The 27240-nt window shown below is 36.4% G+C and overlaps 1 protein-coding gene across 9 annotated transcripts; it reads left to right on the plus strand.

Moving 5' to 3' along the window:
* Positions 1-2790: 2790 nt before the first annotated feature.
* Positions 2791-25497, plus strand: LOC138715421 (gastrula zinc finger protein XlCGF57.1-like). Of its 9 annotated transcripts, XM_069848324.1 has the most exons (7): positions 2888-3205; positions 5976-6070; positions 7403-7540; positions 18654-18761; positions 18842-18973; positions 20045-20124; positions 22842-25497. In XM_069848324.1, exons 4-7 carry the CDS (start codon positions 18672-18674, stop codon positions 23677-23679), a joined length of 1140 nt encoding a protein of 379 aa, XP_069704425.1. In that variant the 5' UTR covers positions 2888-3205; positions 5976-6070; positions 7403-7540; positions 18654-18671; the 3' UTR covers positions 23680-25497. The 9 variants fall into 9 exon arrangements, with proteins under 9 accessions (XP_069704443.1, XP_069704425.1, XP_069704461.1 ...); XM_069848310.1 differs by lacking the exons at positions 2888-3205; positions 5976-6070; positions 7403-7540 and adding an exon at positions 16142-17585 and having other exon boundaries at positions 18667-18761; XM_069848318.1 differs by lacking the exons at positions 2888-3205; positions 5976-6070; positions 7403-7540 and adding an exon at positions 16143-17585.
* Positions 25498-27240: the final 1743 nt, after the last annotated feature.

Consider the following 27240-nt stretch of genomic DNA (forward strand, 5'->3'; position numbering starts at 1 on the left):
ATCATCTAGAATGCCAGCAGCATCGGTTCCTATACCAGTAACATCTTAATCTGTGTTTTGGTTTTCATGTGTTGTTGGTTCTGCTTCTGTTTCATCTTCTTCTGATTTAAGGGGTTTATTTCAATTATAGCACTTAGGTACAAATGGCCCATTGTGCATCTTATGAGCTGGAAATCAACCCAGAAGATCGCAATGCGACACCAGCCTATCAATACTACTAGTGGTTTAATGTGTTCTTTCCAGTTGTGTATTTCTAAACAGAAAAGTGCCCTGGTTTTGGGATTTTGGTAGTGCCGGAAGTAGTTATTTTCATCTTCATCATCATCATCATCATCATCATCATCATCATCATCATCATAAATATCACGATTTCCACAGGAATACTTATGGAATGTCAGACAAAAATACATGGGTTACATGGGTTTGAACCTAGATAAAGAAGTTGTTGGGTCTATGTAGTAGACGTCACTATGAAATTGTTTAAATATGAATAAGATATCACTTTTCCTAAATGTAAAATTTGACGATAATATGAAAATCAGAAAGTTTCATGGCTCAGCCAGGTCTACAAAATAGTGTCTTGTCATAGGCAGTGTTATGGTGGGGGGGGGGGCGGGCATGGGGGCACTGCCCCCCCCTCAAACCTGTCTGAACTCCTTTTTTTTTTAATGTTAGAAAATATTGAATTCAAAATATCTTTTTTGCTTTTGTTTATGATTAAGTTTCTGTGCTTAAATTGACAAATTAATGTCTTCAGATCTGGACTATAATATTTACTTTAACTTTCTGACTGTATAAGAATTTCTATACCTCATCTGAGGTATGGAAGCACTGTAATGTTTCTTTTGTAACAGCCTGTACTCGTGTGTTAGAAGTCTGCAGGTGTTCAGGCCGCTACTTGGAGAAATATGAATAAAATACTGCACTACAATGCAGAAAAAAAGAAAAGTGATCCCAGTATAATGTTTAAACTTAAAGACGAGATTAAATAAAATAAGGTTTACATGTCATATGATATCTTCAGAAAGGTAAGCTTCATATAAAAAAGTTTCTGTTAGCACTGTTATGTAGTTTTATTCATGTATGCATTTGTTTCTGTACGAGAGACAAAACGAGAGAGATTGTTTTAAGTTATGTCCTATTATAATTTGTAATAGACCTACAGTTCAAGCCCTATACAACTCGGTCTGAAACATCGCTGATATGGATGTAACTCTAAGAAACATGCCCCCCCGAAAATACCTTTGTTAAATGATCATATTCCGATATATTGTACCACGGTTAAGCTGTAATGGGGGAAGGAGTAAATGATGTCCACCATAACCCTGTTATATGAGGATTGTATGGTTTTGCTTTGCCCCCCTCAAGGAAATGGTTCTCTCTCCACCTATGCAACCTTGGCGCCATCAGGGCCTGCCAGGCCTGAAATTTATCCCTCGTTGTATCGGTCCTCAGTAACATCTAAACCCAGTCCACTGCTGTGGGGTAATGGCTAGTGCGTCTGACCGTGAAATGAGCAGGCCCAGGTTCAAAATCCTGGTTGGGGTTTTTTCCAGAGTTTTCCCTCAACCAATTGAAGCAGAATTGCTAGTTAACTTACGGCATTGGACCTTGGACTCATTTCGTCATCATTAATTCACATATCATCATCATCCATACAATATAGTCTGGGTTAAGTTCACGGTGCAGCATGCTGTACTTGTACAAGAGCGCAGCCATTCGGCTACCCAATCATTCACAAGAATATAAGTGGTAAGCACAATAAGCCTCAGGCTACAATGTAAGCCTTTGGGTCACTCCTCTGTACAAAGTAAAAAAAAACCACCTGAACTCATGTTTCAGTCGTATGTGTCTTCATTAAAACTGTTTAGCATAAATAGACCTATCTGTCTGCCAGCATATGACTGCCAGTAAATTTTGTTAAGTATGTCAGGGGTGGGAAACTCAAATTGTGAACAGAGCAGTAAGCATGAGTATCTACGTACAACAGCAACTGTAGTGGGAGAAGATAACTGTCTGAGAGTGGCTGTTTCCCGTCCCTGCCCTATGTGATCAAATGTAGAGGGTAGAGTGGGACTGGTCTGCATAAGAATGTTCTGTACATTAGAAGACCTCTAACTCAATGTAAGTTATATGATCGAAAGACTATTGAAGTAATGTTATTGCCACTGGTGGAAAAAATTGTATTGGAACTACATCTCGTTTGTCTCAGCCCGATCGGTATTACAGGTATCCATTATTATTATTATTATTATTATTATTATTATTAGGTTGCGGCTATAGACAAATACATAAGGAGAGCTTCTACTCAATGTAAACAACCGAGAGGCTATTGAATGTTAGTGGTGGCAGAAATCGGAACTACATCCATGTTTTTTTTTTGGGGGGGGGGGGGTTATTTTACGACGCTGTATCAACATCTTAGGTTATTTAGCGTCTGAATGAGATGGTGATAATGTCGGTGAAATGAGTCCGAGGTCCAGCACCGAAAGTTACCCAGCATTTGCTCGTATTGGGTTGAGGGAAAACCCCGGAAAAAACCTCAACCAGGTAACTTGCCCCGACCGAGAATCGAACCCGGGCCACGTGATTTCGCGACCAGACGCGCTGACCGTTACTCCACAGGTGTGGACTACATCCAGGACCTTTCTATTACCTGGTAGCCCAGATCATATATATATATATATATATATATATATATATATATATATATATATATATATATATATACATATATATATGATCTAGGCTGGTAATATTTAGAAGGTCCTGATGTTTAGGTCGAAAAAGGGCTCTCTTGGATCGATGGATATTGCAGGTATCCTTCATACCCTTCTTCTTCTTACAATAGTTAATTTCTGTCAAACATAATGAGAAATTGCTGCTTAATAGTTGATAATTGTCGACATATTGGATGCTATCGATCCCATGATCGACATTGTGCGTCAGCAATTATATCGACAATCTGTCACCTGTGTTTAATTCTTTAATAGGCCGGGTTCGATCCCCCGTGTATGCTTTCAGTTATCACAATAACTCTGGCTGGTCGAAGCCTATTGCTAAAGTGGTAAGACTGTGGTGGTAAGATGAGATGACGGATAAAATTGCTTCTGTGTAAAGAAATATAAGTGCTTCTTGGATGATACCTGGTTTGAGTTTATTTTGTGTTAATAAAGTAGGCTTATTACGAAAAGAGGATACAAAGGTAAGTTACTTCACTGGTGTAGGATTGTAAAAGGAGCAGATTTTTCTGTGTTTGTCGAATGCCCATCGTCATGCTTACGAAAAGCCACTTTTCAGTGCCAATAATTTATTTTGTGTGCACAAGGTTGGAATTTTGGAGTAAGAGGAAAAAGAAGATATCCATGTTCTAAAATTTGGCAACATTCGGGAGTTTTTTTTTTTTTTTTTTTTTTTTTTTTTTTTTTTTTTTGATACATTGCAGTGTCCCAGTAGACCCCCTAACATGTTACCATGCTTTTGTCTCGCCACTGTTCCAGTAGGCCTAATAACCCATTGTCAGCGAAGGTACAGTAAGTAGTATTTGTCGAAGACGTAGGTATTTCAGTCGCAAGTTGACTCAATACCCACTGCAATTTATCCGCTATTTTATTTAACGTTCTCATAGGCTATTGTCGGTCTCTTTACATTGTACCGGTAACAATAAAGTATGTGCCCTGTACCTGAATTGGCCGATACTTACTAACGAGGTTACTTTGGTCTAGGATATAATAACATTTCACATTCGTTATTTTATTCCTTAGCTTAATTTGTAGTTGTGGTTACAAAACACAGATCACATACAGAATGACCACAGCAGAAATAAGTTGCCCCCCCCCCCTCTCTCTCTCTCTCTCTCTCTCTTTGTGTTTGCAATGGTAGCACTGAAAATGTAATCTCTCTCTGCTATATTTCATTTTTGTGACCAATAGTTCATTAATTCATAGTTTTCTGCTTAAGGGCAGGTTTTTCACTGCAAACCCAGCATTCTCTAATCTCCTATTTTCTGCCTTCCTTTTAGTCTCCACATATGATTCATAGTATATCTTAATGTCGTCTCTCATCTGATATCTTCTTCTGCCACGAATGAACTGGAATCTTTTACTGTAGAATGACTCATCACGCCATGGGAAGGATAAATGTGATAGCTTCCCATTACTTTTCTCTTTCGCATCTTAAAAGATCGCAGGAGGCCCCAGAGTGGATGTGAGTAATTAGACCCTCTGGACTTCACCAAAATTCACGGCCAAGATTAAAATATCATATCTCTCAGGTTGTTTGACCCGAACAGAGACCGGGAAATTCCAATAGTCTTTCTCCCCCCTCCTCCCGATCAACAGTTATGTAGCCTAACACATAGCCTATAGGCCTACCATTTGAAATCATGCATATAATATAATATATTATCTTTTGAATCATTCCATTATCTTAAAACTGCATAGAAGATGAAGGATTGGTAGACATTAAGCATCATCGAAATGACTTGTTTTGCAGTAACTTATGTTCGATGCATGAAAATGAATCATCCTCGTTGTCAGCAGCAGAGATTCCTGTGTTGGGCCTAGTGTTCCATAACAATCTCCTCCCAGCTGTTGCGTATTCTTTCCAAAGTTTGGATGAAAGAGTTATACTGCCTCGGTCCCAGAGCCTTGTCTTTTATAGCAGGTGTACCACAGGCAGGTAAGGATTGGATTATGGCAGGAGAGACTAGGGCCTTTATGTGAGGCATCACTATCCTGAATATAAATATCTACTATATACTGTAGATGTGTGTGTGCTGTCTATTCTGTACAGTGTGGAAAACTTTAGAGAAAGTGAACCACCATAAGCCCTGTGCCCTGAACCTGATTTAATGGATCACTTGGGAGGGAGGGGGTTGTAAGGAGGGGAAAGCCAGCAGAGAGGGGAGCCATTTGTTAGGAAATGGAAGAACTAGAGGTAAGATGAAAATTTTCTTTATATGTACTAGTTGTTACTTGCATCTGTTCCTCCTGAATATCTTCTGATTATCCCTTTTTTTTTAACTGTCTCTTATCTCTTAGCCTATCTTCCTTTCATTGTCAGTGTGATGTTCCTGTATTTACAAGGTACAATTTTATTACATATAGGCTACACAACTTTATAAAATTTCTTTACTTGACGTAAACTCAAACCATCCTTCCTTGGTTCTTCAGTCACTCACACTTCCACCGAGCTATTGTGGCAGTTGCTTGAACAATTTCAGATCTTGATATGGTGTAGTCGGCTGAAGAGGTCCAGGGAAAATACTGTTTGAAAGGGAAGAGAGTAATGTTGTCAAAGACTAATTACTGTGAATGATAGGTCAGGTGGGCAGTGGCTTGCAACATGGTGGATGGTGTGTCACACGAAACATGGGTAAGTTTGTATGTAAATTTCCTGGAGAAGTATTCGTTATCCCCGAATAAAATAAAAGTATGATGACTCCTTGGGACATAAGTTAAGTGACCTGATAATAGTGGAGAAGAGGAGATTATTGTGGTTCACTTTCTCTAAAGAAATATCTAGGTTGATATTAAGTTACATGTTATCAAAAGATCATGTAAACTGAAGGAGATATTTCTCTATTTCTTCTTTCTGATGTAAACTACAATCTGAACTAATAGACAGGAAACACATTTTTTTTTATTTTAATTTTTTTTGTCACTTCAAGATGGTTATTGTGAAGCAAATCATTTTTAATTATGTTTTTTTTCTTTGTCCTTTGTTATTGTCATCATTCTTTTGGTTTTTGTGACAGTTGTACTAAGTTTTTTAATATGTTTCGTGTCTGTTTTATGGAAATGTACACTGCAATATAATTCTGCCTCTTTTTTTTTTTTTTTTCTAGGTTCTTATTCCTTCATTGTGTTAATAAATATTTGTCCGGAATCTGTGTACCTTAATAATTATGAATATTATCTGTTTTAATACCACTTAACTGACAGGGAAATATAGGTTTTTAATTCACTTTTCAGTTATAGGCCTAATGGATGATATGAAAGTCAAATCTGAATTTGACCCGTTGGCTCTACCAGACAACAGAACAAATGAAGAAAATAGTCTCTCAGCGGTAATGTAATTTTGTATAACTTCTCACATTCTTGTACAGAACCAGTATTATATTTAAGTGCATGTACAAAACCACACACATATGAATATGGATGCAATAGTATATTACGATACAAGGTTGGGAAGTGTGTTTTACAAAATCGAGGAAAGGTTTGAAAAATGACCAGAGCGAGTCTTTCAGTTTGAAATGCACTTAACAAACGTGTATTGTACAGTACTTTTTGCACGATTGTATATTTTGAAAATAATATTTTTAAAAATATTAATATAATTACAGTATCTACGTATATTAATGAACAGATGACTGATTCTCAGTAAGAAGTTTGTCATAGGTGTCGGTAGATGGCAGGAGTAGTTTTAATTACAACCCTAGAGTAGTTATTTGTAATATTTCAACATACTTATCTAAGTTGGCAACTCTGAATTCAGTAAAATCAACTTCCAATAGTGACGGTCGTTTGCTGTAACAACGAAAAAACATACTATCGTGGATAGGGGATCTAAAAACAAAAGAAAAAGTTGCTCTAAATAATTACATACCTAATCAATTTCGCTTTCCTTTTTCTTTTAGTTACAAATACTTTTATTTCATATGGTTCTTACACTACTGGGTCATGTTTATTAAATCAGTAGACCTTGTAAAAAAATGATCTCATTATTGTCACTTGGCAACTGAAAACAAGAGATAGTGAAAGATTCGAGATTTATTTGCAATTGCGTATTCGAGACCTATTGTGAACATAGAAATTCTTCACTAACTTGAAGGATGTCCGCAGATATAATAGATACCTGGCATATGTGAGAGAGTAGGATAGTCCATGAGACAGTGCTTAGAAGCCTGTATTAGAACTCATGGTGGCCATTTTGAGTTCTCTGTAGAAATACCCATGGACTTTGCAAACCAAGATGTAATAATAAAGTTGTAATAAGTAAACATACATGAACTAAAAAGCAGGTCTAACTATAATTGAAAAACAAAGCGAAATTGACTAATAATAATAGGACGAAAAATGTTATAGTGTACACATGATGCAGAGAAATGAAAGTACATTTCTTGCTTATTCCTTTCACTGCCTGCTTTCAATTCATAGATGCAAATACAGCAATTCGAATAATAATAGGAATAATAATAGGAATAATAATAATAATAATAATAATAATAATAATAAATATATTATTTCCAGTAGATATGTTAATATATTATTATTATTATTGTTATTATTTATAATAACATTAATATCATTTTTCTGTGTTACTAGAGTAGTAGTAGAAAATAATATTGCGCTTTATTGTTTAACCGACCCTAAGAATATGAATGATTTTCTTCTCTTAGGATGGAGATTCGTTCTTACAATGTAACGATGGAATTAAGGTGGAGTGCGAGAAACCTTCCAATGATCTGGATCAAGTGGTAAAATGTGAAAGAGCTCCACTTTCTGCTCCATTACCCTCGGTGAAATACGAATTTAAGGTGAGACATCCATTCCTTACCAACTAATTTTATTTCTGCCTACACCTCCAGAACAGGAAAAAAGAATTATTTTCAAATGCCTACGTAATTCTTTCTTTCACATTGTCAGTATCTGTAGCTAATTTCATTGTGTTCTGTCCAATTATTTGTAAATATGTATACATTTTTTTTTCTTTTAATCATATTTTTTATGCTGTGGTGTTTTTGTTACGATATAGTGGATCTTAGTCACATCAAACTCTTGTTTCGTAGGTGGTTGCTCATTTGAAGAAGTCCCACAGTTAAGAGTTGCAAAAAGGTTGGTTTAGAAAGTCAAAGGGTCAATCAGTTACATACGTAGATTATAAAAAAAATCACTTTCCGTATTTTAGGGAAGCTTTATGCAGTTGCATTTTTTTGCAGAAAATATCTGTCCAACTTCTTTAGTTCCAATTAATGAAGAAATCTGATGCGAAATCAAATTTACAGACCATTTCAAATTAATAGTGTAAGAAAGAATGCTTACTTAAATTATAAATGAATAACTAATACACACGCACGCGCGCACACACACACACACACACACACACACACACGCACCCCCCCCCCCCCCCCGCATGGTGATTCACTAATCCCTTAATTTTCAGTTTTATACAACTCTGGTATATCCAAGGGTCATAATGAAAGTCATGCGCAACAATGTTTTATAAATCACAACTTATTAGGTTTGTTTCTGCAGCGAGTTTGTGACTGCTTGAAAACTGTTGCCAACCTTAACTAACCCACATGCTCACCAGTACTCAATTGGAAACCAATTTCAAACAATCTTTGAAAGAAAGTCATATCACATATTTGATCACGTGATATCGCACAGCAGGAAGGTCTTTACTTTTAAAAAGAAGTACTCGGAATAAATTATATTTTTGAAGTGCAACTGAAATAATCAAATGGCATGTAACTATATTTTCATTTGAATTCTTGAGAACACGTACGTAATGTAGATAACGTAGATGAAAGAGGAGTGAATTCTACTACATATTTCATTATTTGATTTGAAAGACCTCATTTAGCAGGGTTTGGGAGGGGTCAGTTGCCCTCCCCTGAGTTTATGATGTTAAAAAATTAATAATTGAGTAGTAGTCCTATTATTATATAAAAGTGTGAGAACTGTACTTCTAATATTACAGTATTTCACTTTTATAAATGCTTAAGAAATAAAAGACACCCTAGCTAATGACTTTGCTCAAATGAAAAATGCGTTACATTTTCCTACATTGGTGGTTGTTAGCTATTGCAAATGAAAGTACAATTTTTTGTTAATTGAAATTAAAATGTTTATTTCAATCAAATTGTGTGTTCATTTGTTCTTGTCTACATCACATTAACAGCAAGTGCATGTAAATTACATAAGCCTATGAGTGTGATACGAACTTAGAAACTAGAGCGCTTTCAGAATAAGAAGGCATAAAAGGCGGAGCTAGTTCAGGCCGGTCTATCTCGACTAGCCCGTGACAGTGAACCAGTGTTGCCTAGTTAAATCGTCGCGAAGTCTCACTAAAGCGTCCCGTATTAGTTTCTTTCTTGCGCGCACAATACTTATGGCTAGGAATGAATTTTAAGCAATGCCATTCGATAGGGCTCCGAATTCTGAATCCAACAGTACAAGAATGGCAATTGTATGTCAACTGGTTCGCGTGTTATCGCTTTAAGACTAAACAGAGATATCCAACCTACAGCATAGAACATATTTTGCTCTGAATTCAGTCTCTGTAAACGAAGATAGATTCTGTTTATTTTCAAATTCAGATGTGGACTGTTTTCTCTTGTGTGATTGTAACTTACCATAACAATGTCTCTTGAAGGGATTGCAATTGGCTCTGGTGTTTCATCTGTTATACGCAAAGGGATAGTCCAACACTCACAAGCGAGGAGTATGGTATTTTTGTATATAATTTTTTTTAAAGGACTAACTTATGATTCAGTGCGTGTCAGTTCTTCATGAACAAAGAATCTGACTGCAGAGACATGTGGTTTAGAAGTGCATACGTTATCTCATATTCTCGGACAGGACAAAGCGACAATTAAAATAGGTGGTATACTTGAATTTACCTCTCCTGGAAAATAACGCAAAACAAACGTGTTAATTATTTGTACAATTTTCAGAACTGTGTATTACTTCATCGTACGATATTTTAAATACATTAGCAGTATGTGTTAGCAGTGCCATTAAAATAGAACGTGGAAAGAAGAAGAAAGCTGAGAATAATCATAGGTACGATTTTCACTTTTCATTGGAATATTATACATGGTATAAGACGAAATATTGCATTAACATATGAGATATTTGGATGATATTGTAAACATAAACACTCCTGCCTCTTTTTCCATGAATTGTACGAAGAGCATTAACAACATTCTTGCTTAAGAGCATTAGAAAACTTTATAAAATGAAGCACATTAACTACATTTCACTTTTAAAATAAATACAGGCATGCTAGGAACGAGGAGATTTTATACATTTCACTTTTAAAATAAATACAGGCATGCTAGGAACGAGGAGATTTTATAATTCCAAAACTCAATTTCTATTTTAAAAACCTTTCGTTATATATATATATTACACTTTATACGATTTTTTCTAATATACAATTTTATCTTCAATATATTAACGATATTATTGGATTACGGTTTTCATATTCGCTTCTGTACAACTACCTTCACTCGTAGGTTTATATTGCCACAGGCCAGAGTGACAGAACATAGAATCCTGGACTTCTAGGTAGGTATAAGCTTGAGGATTAAATTAAATTAGATAGTCTTGATTGATTTAATAAAGTAAAAGAAAGTAATCTTCAGTTTCAATATGAGTACTGAATTAGGCCTACATATGAACAGATATGCTTATATTCTTATAGCCGGATTCTTAGCCAGAATATGGAACACTGGACCTCTAGATATGTAAAAATTATATGATAAAATAAAATTAGATAGACTTAGTTTATCAGAGAAAAATAAAATAATCTACAGTTCCAGTATGAGTACTGAATTATATATGAACAGACATTATGATTACGTTGCATTATAGCCAGATTCGTAACCAGAATGTAGAACCCTGGACCCCTAGGTATGTATAAGCTAGAGAATTAAATTAAATTATATAGGCTTCATTTAACGGAGGAAAAATAAAATACTTTCCAACTTCAATACTAAATTACATATCTACAGATATGTTTTTGTTTTATCGCTAGATTCTTAGGCTGCCCCTACAAACAAATTGTACCTTATCTTTCCTCTGGAGAAATAAACAATAATAAATTCAGCTTTGCTGTACAAGGAAATCTGAGTAAGAATTAAAACATTCTTTCTCAGACATTAGCAAAGTAAATTTCTACGTATCTATCACTTTATTTCGCAAGTCAGTGACTCCAAGAGCTACTGATCTATGAAGCGAAAAAGTAATAAAAATTGAGATGAGAATTACTTCAGTAAGAGTAATTATATTTAAACATTACACACAATGAAGAAACAGGTCTCGACCCGCTCGCTCAGCGAGAGGGCTGCAACTGATATGTTCTCTCCTTATCTGTTGTCTGTCTTCCACGTCTCGTGAACCGTGCACCGTGTGACAATGTCGAACTGTTGCTAGCACTCAATTGGCTTAGGCCATATGCCTTCTTATTCTGTAACCGCTATAGGCCTATATGTGGAAACTGGAAATGTACTCTGAAGTGGATTAATCTTGACCATAAAAAACATTAAACCTTAATATTAGTCCTATTTGTGGCTTAAAATAATAAAAAGTTCTTAAGAAATGGAGGAAAAATAATAAATATTAATACTGTGTTTAATGTATGTGATATATTTAAATCCGTTTTTTTTATGGTCAAGTTTACTCCAGTTTGCAGTATGAAAAATAGTTCAGTTCAGAGGAAACATGGAGGGAATACTCCACGCAATATACCCTAAATGATCTCTGCTAAAAAATCGTGTTCTCTTCCCAGACAAAAAACTTATACGTGATTCTGCTAGTCCTGTAGTGACATTATGGTACATGACAATAAAATGCTCAAGAATTGAAAAATTCATAATGAAGGAAAGCTGTGGTAGTCCAGGATCCTGAACAGACATGTAAACATGTAGCCTAAAAAGTTATTCCTAATTGTAGGTGGTGATATCTCAACAAGAATCGAACTAGGACAAGGTCATAATATTGAGAAAACCTCACTTCTTTTTTTCATCAAGCCTACTACATTTAGTGCAACTCATAACATTAAAACAAGACTCCCAAATAAAAATACAGATTGTGGTTCGTATGATATGAATTCTAAATTGTTGAAGCATTGTAAATACGTCTTAGCAAAAGCATTAGAACATCAAGTATTTCTCTGTTGATGAAATACAATTTCCAGAATATCTTAAAATTAATATTTCTGTATATAGGCTACAAATTAATTTCTATTTCTGTTCTTAAATTTGTAATTGTAAGATTTTAACTACGTCAGAACCTTGTACCAGTATGCAAGTATTCCTCTATTGACAGATAATTGAGGGGCTTGGACGTAAAATATGGTAACTGACATTTTGGTCAAAATGAGATATGTAGCGTATAATATGCAATCTTACATTCTGCGTCTAATGCAGTAGTTTTTCAACATCTCAAAAGATAGCAGAAGTATACAGATTTTACTTTTCTAATAACTATACAAACTGTTGCATGTACTGTAAATGTTTTTGGCCTATCGTGTTTTTTAACAACATTACCAAAGATGTTGGTAGGCCTTGTAAGTTAAACTTACAACAAACGTGCAGTAAGTAAATAAATCAAATCAACTTTTATTTATTTACTTAAAAGTAACGAACTATCAGTGTCGTGCACCACTATGTGCTATGAGGCAGTAACTAAATGTCTTATGATACATGTACACTTTCTAAATTAATTTATTAGAATGGAAATTTGTAAGAAAACAGGACTTAATGTAGATAAGACGTAAGCGTGAAACCCATTTCTGACACTTCCTGTTGTTGCTCTGAGTGCCACTTGTGGGGTCATGGCTGAACACAAAAACATTCATGGAGTAAAATATGTATTCAAGCATGAACCTATACTGGTATGCAGTTTATTTACAGTGATGTATAATTAATGTGTCACTTACAAACATTTTCTGTATGCTATTTATTTCTATTGATGTATAATTGTGTCACCTACCTACTTTTTTGAAGACAAAACTAAACTTTCTGTATTACTGCCACTGAATAATAACAAATGAATAATACCAATCAACAAATACGAATAATAACAAATGAATGACGCCTATTGATAAATAACAAACGGTAATCACACATGAAAATGTTAGCATCCAAAGCAAGCTATTTATATAAATTCTGCAATGCTCGGGAAAAGTGATATAAGTCAGTTTCCACAAACCTTTTTTGATAATTTATTGTCAACTTACGGAACATCTGCTCGCTTGGAAAGAAATACATAAGTATTTCTCCCATTACAATAATTCATACAGAAAAAAATCAAATCGACATAAACCAGTGTAAGTTGCAATAAATTATCAAAAAAGGTTTGTGGAAACTGACTTATGTCACTTTTCGCAAACACTGCAGAATTAAAAATGATTAATAATAATTATTTTTTTATTAAGATCGGCCAAAAAATAGACTTCGTTTTGTCTTCTAACTTTTCCTCAATTCTGTTGTAATGGACCTACCATACTTGTATCACAATATACTATTACCTACGGTACCTAATAACTCCAAAACACTAAAACGTCACTTACCGTGTTTAACTCCCGAACCTCTCACTAATATAATATATTATTATACAATTATTAAATTAAAGTTAACATACTCTGAATTTCCTTATTTGCAGAGTTACGAGAATTTTTTAATGATGAATGAAACTTCAACGACTGTACATGAACAAGTGTATTGGAATGAGAATACTACTCGTGCTCTGATTGACCATTATAAAGTATTTAAATCGAAATTAGGTACGATGGAAATTCGAAACATGAAGAAATTATGGGAGATTTTGTGTAACAAAATCAACGGAAGTCATAAAACAAGTTTCACTCCTTCGCAGTGTGAGAACAGGTGGCGAGTTCTTGAAAGAAATTATAAAAAAATTGTTGACAATAACAATACCGGCAAAACTGGAAGGATCCGTAAACAGTTTATATACGAAGATGAAATGGCCGATGTTTTCGGCAAGAAGAGAAATATTCAGCCAGAATTATCGTTGTCCTCAAACACTGTAATTCAGGAAATTCCAACCTCTGGTGCAAGGAACATTAGTGATCTGCCCATTGATAGTGGAAGAGAAAATTCGCCTTCAACAAGCGCTGAAGTTGCAGAATCATCAACACCACTTAAAAAGAAGAAAACAGAACCCAGAAAATTAATTTTAGCACAAATGAGGAAAGACAGAAAGGAATACTATAATAATATGCTAACTATAGAGAGGGAGAAACTGCAAATTCAAAAGGAAAAGTTGATTGAACGTCGTTACAAAAATAAGCTGATCGAAGAGAGAAATGAAATCTTACGACAGTACTTAGACTATAAAATAGATATTCCTAGTTATATGTGCTGAAGTGTGAACTCAAATTATGTTTTTTTGTCATTTTAAGAAAAGAATATTTGCTAGTAAAAATTTTTGTAATTTTACTTAATTTTAGATAATTTATTGCATTTGTCATTGTTAATAATAGTTTTCAATGAGAGCTCATAACATTAACTAGATTTTGTTTATAGAAAGCTGTCACTACTTTGTTATGTGCATTTACAGCACATGACATTCCTCTGTCCCTGACAATAGCTGTATGCTCCCCTCATTGATACATTTAATTTATTCTCTATAATACAGTTGTTTTTTTCTTACACAGGTTTGAGTTTATATAACATATTTGTCATTATTTATACATAAATATATTCAGTAGTTTATATTACTTTATCACTGTGTAAGTATTCACCTTTATATAAGACTCTAGGTCTACGTTATATATCTGTGTGTGTGTGTGTGTGTGTGTGTGTGTGTGTGTGTGCGCGCGCGTGTGTGCGTGTGCGTGTGCGCGTGCGCGTGCGTGTGTGCGCGCATAATGCCTACCCATTTCATTTTGCGTGATTCGGGTTCCACGTACTGTGGATAGATGGCAGGACTGTGACCCATTTTCAAGTTGCACACCACTTCGGCTGGCCACGTTATGCATGATGTGTATCTGTGAAGAGTTTTGTCGTGTACTAGAGTGAGTGTATGTGTAAGTGTAGTGAAGGGAATGGTGAGGAGGGGAGAAGGGAAAACCTGGTGTCGGCATGTAGCCTACTGCTGTCGAATTTAGTAATTAGAAGTTGTGCACCGCCATCTCTCCTAGTCCAGAGATAGAAATTTTACATCAAAATTTCCGACCCTGCCACAAATTGAACCCGAGCTGGCTAGTCTGGAGACAGGCACGCTACCACAGAGCTAACTTGGCGGACTAGGTCTACATTATGTTATTGTTGTTTAAATGCCTAGACGTTTGACAATGAAGCCATTATTTCTCTTGCACTCCAGTATTTTTGAGTTATAGAATCTTCTTTATCTTCCTAAATATTCTAAGTTTATGGGTTCATTAGAACTGCATAATGTACAAAAGGAAGAGTTAGGTCTACATTATTTGATTTGTCATTATGTCAACCTACAGTAATGCCAATGAATGTATTGTATAGTTTAATAATCCACAGTTAATTCCCGATTTACCACGAAAATCGTCTGTAGCTGCATTTAGATTGGCAACAGGCCATGATTGTTTGGCCAAACACCTGCATAGAATTGGAATATATCAGTCCCCTAACTGCCCATTGTGCAACTCAAACCAGGAAATGAATTCGGAACTCCTCAAAATCTGTGCTTCAGTGGCTGACCATGATATTATCTTTGAAAAATATTGGAGTGCAAGAGGTTAAATGACTTTATTGTCAAACGCCTGGCATTAGAAAACAACAACAACAGTTTAAAACATGGTCTCTATGATTTTTTATCAATATTTATATTGCACATAAGGAATTGGCCACCCTGCCCTATTATCTCCAGGCCTAGTTGCCTCATAAATGTTGCCTTGTTGGTATCACTTGTGAGGTTCAAACCTGTCTTGGGACAGCTGACTAAACAACAACAACTAGGATTAAATAAATGTGCATGTTTAATACGTAATATAGGCCTACAGTGTTTTTTCTCGTTAAAAAAATAATAAAAAGTTCACCAATGTAAAACACTAGCAATGTTATTTCTCACTTCTGTCCATTCCTGTCTTCTAGATCAGTAGTATTCAATGGGGTATACGGTGTTGTCTCAAGGGGTACACATCCCACTGACTAGGTATGTAAAAATGCTAACATTTATTTTATTATACTTGTTGGTAATTATTATTGCAGTTTAAATATTCTGTTTTACATCAGCAACTCTTGTTTTTCCTTGCTTACATAACATTTTACATAATTCATTACTATTATTATTGCATATATAATGATGATAATAATAATAATAATAATAATAATAGTAAAAATAATAATAATAATAATAATAATAATAATAATAATAATAATCTTCAGCTCTTCCAAAGTGTGTGGATTGTATTTGTATGACCATGTTCAACTGCAAACTCCTCGCTATATTTACAAAGCAAAACAATTGGTGAACCTTTGAATGTATCCTGGCGTCGATGGGGGGGGGGGGGAGGTGAATGTTTTCTGGGCTAAAGCTGGGGTTTGCTTATGGTGATCATCTTCGGGCACACATTGCTGGCGATTGTCGCCTGGAGTTGCTAGCAGTTAAAATGAATGTGCACGGTTTCTTTACAGTGATGATCGCCAATGTAGATCGTTGGACACGACGCAGATCGCTGAAGCAAATTCAGGAGACACATCGCCGCGTACATGTTCAGTAATAGGTATTTAGAGAATGCCGTGTAGAAATTTGAATCGCGTTATGGTAACAAAACAAATGAAAATTGACAGCGATGTACGCTGATAAAGAAACCACTTCCTGACGATCATCGCCAGCGTTTATAATCATCGGCGATCATAGCCTAAGAGGCCGTAGTCTAGTGACAATGTTTTGTCTAAAGCTCTGGTAGACATCATCAGTGGCGAGGCACTCTAGGGCATAGTGATCTCAGCATGCCAGCATAGTAGTTAGTAGATGAAAATGCTTGCCTGATTGATGACTTGTACATTAAGTAGAGCCTAAACATGAATAGATACCTCATCAGTAATTGGAGCCATGAAATCTGAAGATGCTTTGGGGGGAAATAGCTATAATGTAGAATAACATGTTAACTTCGAACAGTGGCATTATTGGTAGCTTCTTTGCATTTTTTAAATATTGTAATGTTTTAGGCATTAGGACACTGTCTTCTTAATACAGTACTGCACCGTAATATAACGAATTTTATAAAAATAGTCTATGATGGAGTGATTTAAAAGCATAGGCCTACATGTTCAAACCTCCCTAGTGTGTAGTTTGCTATAATGTAATAGTAGCTAGTCACTAGTGTATAGCCCTTGAACTTTGGGACACGAATTTATTTAGGTTCTATAAATCCCATAAGTTACAAGTGTGATTTCGGGATGCAAACAAGTCTTTCATTTTAATTTTGTTGCGACTATACTTATATGAGAAATCTGACCCATATCCCATTAGTTAATATTATAAGGAATCCATGATCATAGTTATTACGATCATCGTCTGTCAACATGTGGGACGGTTAGAGAAAGAGTTAAATATGTTGCAGCATGAATATAAACTGCACTGACACAAGGATAAATTCGTTAAGATATCTCCTTGAAATGGAATGTACGATAATCTCTACTGGTAGTGACAGCATTGTGCGATTTGTGGGGCATTTTACCTATTGAACGGATTCACTGCAAAAGGATCGTACTTTGAATAGGACTGGTACATGTTAAATGACGAGAAATTGCAAAATAGTAATCGAATCGGCTGAAGTTTCTTATTATTGTGTTTTTAGTTTGTTAGGCATACTTAATTGTGTCTGCAAAGCTTATAAAAATATAAAAAGTATGAGTGATGTTGATTTTATTTTTCTAATGTGATTTTGTCAACTGAGAAAGTCATAAAATGTACAATACATTTTAAAGTACTTGCAATGTGGCCTAAGTGACCCATTACAACTATTTCATGCATCAGACGAGTAGTGATACTATGAGAGACGCTTTCTTGTAATTTCAGTGGCTGGTGACTGTAGGATGATATCTTGTCCCAGCTACTATAATAGTTACTTTGTGCTAAATATACTAAAAATGTTTGTATTGATTTCGGCTAAACTAGCTCTGAAATGGTTACTTCGTACTCTGCTATACATACATCTTGCATATAAGAATCTGTAATAGGTTAGGTTTGGTTAGTTTAGGCTTTTATTAGGTCTGTGCCTTGCATATACGATCAATTGCATCTCCACAAAATAATTCTGGTTAAATGAGCGCTGAGGTAGTTTAATCTCATAAATTCAACGATTTTCACTTCCGAAATCACCGAAACTACCTCAGCTCTAGTGTCACCTTGTTTTGCTTCACCTACCCAGCAATTTTTCAATACTAGGTCTTATGTGATCTGTATATCGAAACTATCACAATGATGCATACTAAAAGAATGTTCTGTTTGAGAAACAGGGTTTTTTTTCTGGCTACAATAAAAGACACATGCGCCATTCCGCTATCCTTCCTAGCCCTTCCTTCGCGCCATCTTTGGTGTTAAAATTGTTCCCATAATATGAAAGAATGGTGCCTTTCGCCCCTGTAATATGTGCATTCAACACCTTGTAAAGAGCTTAGCTGCACCAGTTTTTAGATTTTCTCAAGTAGTTTGTTTTTGGTACAGTAATGTATTTAAATGATGAAGCTAACCCTGGCCTTCTACGCCCAAGGTTGCGGGTTCGATCCCGGGCCAGGTCGATGGCATTTAAGTGTGCTTAAATGCGACATGCTCATGTCAGTAGATTTACTGGCATGTAAAAGAACTCCTGCGGGACAAAACTCCGGCACATCCGGCGACGCTGATATAACCTCTGCAGTTGCGAGCGTCGTTAAATAAAACATAACATTTAACATGAAGCTAACCAGATTGTAGATTTAATTTTCAGTTGCTATGGATGTGGTTAAAACAGAATCTGAGATTGACGAAGTTGCTCCGAGCAGTGAAGACACTAATGCAGAAGAGGAGAAATCATTATTCCTGGTGATTACATGTTACCTTATATTTGTATTGTTTCATGGCCACCTAAGTACAATCAGTGATTTATCATATTTGATACACAGGTAGGGAATTTCTTGGAAGTGAATGTGGATGACATAAAAGTTGAACCTCCTGACCCGAGCTATGATGGCATATCGAACATCAAGTGTGAAGATGATGAAGATTCTGTTTCTGGGATGAAGCATGAAGATGAGGTTAGTTATGTTATCCTTGTTGTAACATAGGGTGCAGAGGTGCACTAATTTCTCTGCTCCACTGATCCTTCATCGTATGATAACCCAGAATTATATGTAGGCTACTTCGGTACAACACAGTAATATGATATGCGTATATAATTACTTAGTGATTTAAGACGGCACTCATTCCGTTGGATCCTGGCCACTTAGTCACTCATAATGAGTGCACCTATGTACATAGTGTGTTAGACATTGTGCCACTGTCACACATCTGTGACATAGTGCATGAGGGTTGGCCACTATAGGGCAATTAAGAGGTGGAGCTTAAACTGAGAGGATTCAATCCAGCATTGGAATTGGAATCCAGTGTGGCTTAATGGATAGAGCGTCAGCACTTAGAGCTGAAAACCCGGGTTCGAAATCCGGTGCCGGAGAGAATTTTTCTCTGGTCCAATGATCCTTCATCATAGGTTTATTTAAATTTTTTAATGTATCCTATTGCCCCTCCCCCCAATCTGCACAGTTATATCACTTCTTATATTTACATGACCTATGCAATCTTACGTGTGCATGACATTTAAGAGAACAGCTATCTGACCTTGCAGCTATATGTTATCAGTTCCCTTTTCATTTGCCAACGTCTATAATTTTCATGACTTCGGTTTTCCCCCAATGATTACACCCACAAATTAATTTGCTTAGGTAGTTGTCTATCAACTGAGTTGGTGTAATGGATCAGTTTGACAAGACTGTTTAAGTACTGACTTTTGGAATGAACAAAACAAAAATGTTATGCAAATTAAGAACATATATTCTCAAATCCTACAGTTTATATATGAATTCCGGTATCATTTTTCGGATATATCATAACTTTGCATTATATTCAGAAAACGAAATAGTTTGTGCACAGTAAATTATTTCATACTCCTATATAATTTTTAATTGTAGTTAAATAAAATTGGATATAAATAAAAATGTAATTAGTTACATTATCAACAACTACACTGCCACAATATGTAGATCTAGGAAATATTTAATAAGAAAGTAGGCCTATATGTAATTTTTCTGACACCATTTATTCTTTTATAGAAAATGTCTTGGCATGTGGATGGTGTGAAAGAGGAGCTGATGTCAGATGTGACAGAAGAAGATGAAAGCTTGAATGAGACGTGAGTATAATTTTTATATAGGGTGTGACTTCTGAGAAATCATAAAATAATCTCTGCCTTTCTAAAAATTGTGGTAGAAAGGTAGGCCTACTTATTCATTCTTCTAACATTCTGGTTATAATACCGTTTGATCCATTAGGGAAGTCATAAAATGAAATCATTATAAACGTTATAGCAGGAGCAATACAAACGTTATTTTAATTAAAATGTGATGTTAAATCACGATGTTTTGTGTCTTTGTTTTTATAAACAAAAGAAATCAAATTGATGTTTAGCAAAGACTGAATAAACAAAATACTGTTTACTACAAGGCCTGAGCAATATACATATTGTGTTTTGTAAAATTTGAAAGATTAACATCAGTTTAACAACGGTTTCGTCATCAGTTGGTCTATGGAGAGCTCTGATTGATAATATAGTATCACACATTTGAAAAAAGTGGATCTTTTAACTTGTTACACACTGGCGCCTATAGGTATGTTCTCGAAACTGAATTGAATTACTAACAAAACAAGAAAAATATACCAATAAATTACAATTTAAACCAATATATATAAAAATTTCTTAAAATAATAAAATAAAGTGCCAGTTGTGTTATTATGAAATTGGATATTCCATTTTGCTTCAATATATAAAATTATAAAACCTGCATAACAAATCTGTTAGCTCAACAAGTCCCAAAATGTCTCTCAGATAACTGCAGAGATGGCTATTCCATACTATCATCTGGTGCAGTTGTAGTGGGAGAATTCTGAATATTAAAATTCTCCAAACCTGATGCCACTCGATTTCTTTGTTTGGGGTTCTGCAAAGAATGTCTGTGCACAGCAACTCAGGGATATTGATTATCTCAAAGATACATATGGGAAGAATTAGCCTAACAATATAAATTGTGTTGTGTACACAATGGTGGGTACGTTGAAGTCTATTGCCAAAACTACCATTGTTCCAGTATATATTTATGTATTGCTGAAAGATAAATAGCAACAATTTTCATGTTTCAGAATTTTTATTTATTTTTTTTAGTCTTCTTTTTTTTTTTTTTAATTCTTGTGGAGGATGCCCGAAGACTTGCACTGATGCCTGAGGCTTATTCTGCTGACCTGACCTCTTTAAATAGGGATGGTTGTTTTAAGTTCGTAGGACTACATTTCTGTAAATATCTTTATTGTAACTTTATTACAAAACAAGAATGTAATTTTATCGTTTCACAATAGTCACTTTCTACAATTTAGTTTAAATACTCCCGTCAACAATGGGATTTCCACTCCACACAGTAACACAGTATTCATTACTGCAATCCACAGACGACAATGACAATTTACGTGGATTATTGAGAACAACAATGAACTGTTAATCTTAACTAATGTTCACAAAGCACTATTTACAAAACAGAACTGTCAGTTCACAGTTCGTTTGCCTTGGCTAGTTCTTCTAGCTCAGTCACTCGAGTTCACAGTATCTCGAACCCCAGACCTTCAGAGACAGTCCACTGAACTTCGAACTCAGGTCCCCCAACTGCGGTCCACTGCACTCGAACTCAGGACTTCGGACGCTCACACAGCTGCGGACACACTCAAGTCGAACTCCAGTCTCGAAGCTGGCTTCTCTGCTACACAAGACTGGCTGGCTTGCTGTCCAACGACTACAACAACAACTGCTCTCAGCTCACTTGTGTCTCTTCTTTTATAACCAAACCATAGTTTCGGGAAAGTACGATGCTGGAAATTTCTACGGATGTCCAGAAGATGGCACCTCCCGAAATCTCTGGATTTCTTCCCTCTCTGCCGCAGTCGCCGTCTCTCCTCTCTATGCCACAGCACATGCCCCACGAAGCAGATGCGCGCGCAACTTCATTTGCCGCGCCTAGCCACAGCCGACCTTGCCCTCCTTCTGCCAGTCGTGAGATCGTTTCCCGGCTGTCACATTATTCACTGTTCAGTACCATCTCTCGATTCAGCTGCACATCACCCAAATTTCACAGAGTCTGTAATGAACACCCCTCCATCCCCTGACAGTTCTGCAGCCTCATCAGATAATGCCATCAGTATGGAAATTATATTTCTACGTCTGCTGCATCCTTTTTTTTAGTAGGTTATTTTACGACGCTGTATCAACATCTCAGGTTATTTAGCATCTGAATGAGATGAACATGATAATGCCAGTGAAATGAATCCGGTGTCCAGCACCGATAGTTACCCAGCATTTTCTCATATTGGGTTGAGGGAAAACCCCGAAAAAAATCTAAACCCCGTAACTTGTCCCGACCGGGATTCGAACTCGGCCCACCTAGTTTCGCGGCCAGACACGCTAACCGTTACGCGACAGGTGTGGACTGCTGCATCCTTGTTGGACCTGAAACTGTTAAACATGATAGATGAAATTGCATTTATTGAAGGCAAAATGAGTCTCTCAACAATTTTGCTGCGATTGCTCGAGTGGTGAAGCCACGGAAAAGGCCCCAACCAGGATTTGACCCAGATCTGCTCATTTCATGGTCAGACATGTTGATTGTTACCAGTGGAATGCGTTTTTAATTTATGCCCTCCCAAATGGATCATTCGATATAATCTGATCTTTATGTAAAGGGCGGAAAGTTTTATGAACAGCATTTTAATTGATAATATTGAGTAAAGGGCATATTTAATGCCGATGGTGTATTGTATGAATGCTAGTACTATTATTCCAAGTTGGAACAGCCATTTTTGTGTTTACAGGCCCCTCGACACATATTCTCAACACAACGTGAAAGTCGAGGAAGGAGATGACTTTGATACTGCAGAGAACTCTTTCAGATGTGACCTTTGCAATAAGGGTTTTACACGAAGACAATCTCTTTTACGTCATGCAATAATACACACAGGCGTCAAACCTTTCAAATGTGCCGTTTGTGACAAGAGTTTTGCGTTACGTCAGCATTTGCAGCAACATGCTTTAACACATACAAGCGAGAAAAACTTCCAATGCGACATTTGTAACAAAAAATTCACACACCGTTCACACCTTCAAACTCACGAATCGACACACAGAAATGAAAAGCATTTCAAATGCGAAAATTGTGGAAAGAGTTTTGCATTACGTCAGTACCTTCAAAAACATGTTGCGAGACGAAAGTGCGAGAAATATTTCAAATGCACCTTCTGTGAGAAGAGTTACGCAGAGCGCCAGGATCTTCTGGATCACATAGTAATACACAGAAGCGAGAGGCCTTTCAAGTGTGACATTTGTGAGAAGAGTTTCGCGTTACCACAATATCTGCACAAACACACCGCAACTCACACTCGTGATAGGCCTTTCAAATGCAGTTTGTGTCATAGGTCTTGTAGGTATGAGAGTGATCTGGAGAAGCATGTACTAACTCACACAGGCGAGAAGCCTTTCAAATGTACCGTTTGTGAAAAGGGATTTATACATAACCAGTCCCTCATAAGACACTCCTTGACTCATGGCGAGGTGAAGCCTTTCAAATGTGATACTTGTGGAAAGGGATTTCAATTACGTCAGTATTTACTAAGACATTTAGTGACACACACAAGTGAAAAACATGTCAATTGAGTCATTTATGAGAATGTTTCCCCCTGTTTATAAGTCTGTTACTCATAAGCTAACGGAACACTTGGTGGAAAACAGCAAGCAGGATTCACAAGCAGAAATATTGCATGGTAGTGTATAAAAATGTCTTTAGTCCACCAATGTGGAGTCTACATGGTTGGCGAGTTGGTATAGCGCTGGCCTTCTATGCCCAAGGTTGCGGGTTCGATCCCAGGCCAAGTCGATGGCATTTAAGTGTGCTTAAATGCGACAGGCTAATGTCAGTAGATTTACTGGCATGTAAAAAAACTGCTGTGGGACAAAATTCCGGTACATCCGGCGACGCTTATATAACCTCTGCAGTTGCGAACGTCGTTAAATAAAACAGAACATCCACCAATGTGGGGTAAAGGTTAGCATATTTGACCACGAAACTAGCAGGTCCGGGTTCAAATCCTAGTTGAGGTTTTCCTCATAATCCATTAAGATCAAATGTTGGGTAACTTTCAGTGCTGGACCCTGGACTCATTTCGCTGGCATTATCACCTTCATTTCACTTAGATGCTAGATAACAATAGCAGTTGATAAATTGTCGTAAAATAAACCAATTAAAGAGTACAGAGGAAAAACCTGATCAGTCATGTTTTGCTGTTTTTACAGGAGAGCAAGTTAACAGTTTCAAAACCTATTATATTCTGTTGTCTTTAGGTTATCATTCTACAAATTTAAATAACAAACTAAATCTTCAATATTATATGTGGATTAATTTCATACAGTTCGTCTTCAGTATAATCATGACTATTATAGCTGGAATATTGACTTCAAATTCTTCTATTTTAAGCGAATTATTTTCATATACTTCTTCATTGATTCCCACAGATGAAAATCGCAAAGATTTAACTCGGACAATTTCACAGGCCACAATCCTCTGCTAATCATATTATCACTGAATACATCCCTACTACATTCAGTGAACTTTCCTTTTCGAATTTTCTTTTTCATTATCTGTACTTTTTATGCTTCACGTAACAGTTTTAAATAAATGTGTGGAAACTATGCAGTACTGTACAATATTGCATAACACCAGACATTCAACTTTTAACATGGCTCACTGGAGTTAGGTTCATAATATTATTTACTCGTCATATATGATTCACAGCTTATATTGCTCATAGACCCGTATATGATACCTCTTCATCTGCCAATAGAAACAAACAGTGGGCAAATATGCAACAATGACATGGCAACGTGTGTGTGCGTGCGCGTTTTTTTTTATAGAGCAAAACCTCAATCCTCTCACTTGTCCCAACCAGGATTTGAACCCGAGACTCAGCTATTACGCGAGACAAAATCCTTGTCAAAATACTCTTAATTTAAGGCTAGCTGCCCAAGTGTAGAACAAAGTTGGTTTTTAGTAACTGAACTGAACAACTTGTCAATTTTCTATGTAAAATTTAGTCGATTCCTTATTCTCCCATATTTTCTTGAAAAAAGTTGGCAACCCTAGTATGTGTCTACAAGGCAATATTGATAAATTCTTAGCCTAACATGAAAGAAGTTACTGTATCTCTAAACAAATGTTTATTTGTTCATGATTGTCACATTTTAACCCCAGACTAGACACTTAGCACAGTGGCCATAAATCATTCTAAGCCTCTAAAAAAAATTGTGTTGGTCTGCAAACCAATCTTCCCCAATACTTACGATGTAAATTTCTTTCCTTTCCTTCCATTCCTTCCTCCCTCCCTCCCCCTCTCATCCAAGAAGTAGCTGATAGTCTAAAGGGACTAAATCTGACAAATATGTGTAATGGTCAATGAATTCAAATGTTATCACGATGTTTTACCACAATTTTTTTCCTAAAGCTTAGTTATTGATGAAGTTTAATACGATCTCGTTAACAGTCTTATCTTGTTTCAAGTAGTCTATCATAATTACTCTGTCTTTTTCTAAAATATACTCATCCCACGCCTTTCCCTGCCAATTTTTGAATGTGAATCTTCCTCGGGTGGGGAGAGCAAATTGTTTAGATTCTTTTGTGTCTGGATCCTAGAACGCCAGCAAAGCAACCTAAAAATTTGTCATTCTGAGCTCTTTTTTTGTCAGCATTTAGGAATCCATTTACTACAGTGTGGGAATCACCATCACAGGGGTAGCTGAGAGTAGGGATGTAGTGCAACTGATAAAAGGTGTTAAGAGGCTAAATAATTGGGGTTAATACATGTATAGTGATCCGTTATGAAGCTTATACTGTGGACGTTATCAGTTCGGAAGCTGGCGATTAGGGGCTTAGTTTCAAGTAGCTTTGGAGTGAATAACACTTGATACATTCCTTTTGCATTCTTCACAGAGTCGGAGAGGTGAGCCCTGTAAATCAGCAGGTAATTTTTTTATACCCAAGTCATGACGTACAGTGTGAAAAACACGTTCATAAGACATTTTCAAACTCTCTGGTATATTTTGAGCCCAATTTGTCTAGCCTCCAAAATCATCCCAAACACAGCATCTACCGTATTGGCCCGAGTGTAAGCCGCACCCGAGTATAAGCCGCACCCTTAATTTTAGGGGGAAAGGAGAAAAAAAAAAAGAAAATTGAGTGCAGAATGAGAAAAAAAGGAAAATTGAGTGCAGTGAAATTTACCTGTCACATTATCCAGTTACAAAACTGTTTACACTATTTAAACACTTTTTCTTCAATTACGGTATTACGTGGGTAAATCACCAAAAATACCGGTACAACTAATCACCGTCTTCTCCAATGTCACTGCTGACTTCACTACTACCGGTACCGGTATTTGTTTCATCACTGTCACTTTGTTCATCACTCTCCGCCCAAAGTACGTCGTCCTTACTGCCATCCAGAGCATTAGACACGCAGCATTTCTTGAAGCCTTTGATGATTGAATCTGGTGATATCGTGTGCCATGAAGAGAGAATCCACTCACACATAAGGCTGACAGATGGCTTCTTGATCTTCCCAGATGGAGTGAATGCATGACCCCCTTCTAGAAGCCAATCCGAATACTGTTTTCGGAGATGGTCTTTAAAAGGCTTGTTCACGACGACATCAAGCACCTGCAATTTTGATGTCATACCTCCAGGTATGACGACTAGGTCTGTCTTCAGTGCAGTAATTTTCTTCTTTACTTCGGGTGTGAGGTGACCTTTAAAGGCATCCAATACTAACATAGCCCTCTTACAGAGCAGCGCACCTGATCTGCGATTCCAAACCGTAGCTAGTCAGTCCATCATTAGTTCGGTTGTCATCCATCGTTTCTCTTGGCAACGAATCACTAATCCCTTAGGTAAATTCTCCTTGGGCATAGTTTTACGCTTCAGAATAACGTACGGAGGCAGTTTTCCTCCATCTGCCGTAACCGCCAGCATCACAGTGATTCTTTGTTATTCATTTCCAGTTGTTCTCAATGATATGTTTTTCGCCCCTTTATTGTCAACTGTCATATTGCTCGGCATGTCCCAAAATACGGGCGTCTCGTCAGCATTGCCGATCTGGTGTAATGGGTAAGAGTGGCGCTGACGCAATTCAATGACGTGCCTCTGGAAGTTGATGAGTTTCTCAGTAAA

This window comes from Periplaneta americana, chromosome 2 (assembly GCF_040183065.1).
Source record: "Periplaneta americana isolate PAMFEO1 chromosome 2, P.americana_PAMFEO1_priV1, whole genome shotgun sequence".
Taxonomy (NCBI): Eukaryota; Metazoa; Arthropoda; class Insecta; order Blattodea; family Blattidae; genus Periplaneta; species Periplaneta americana.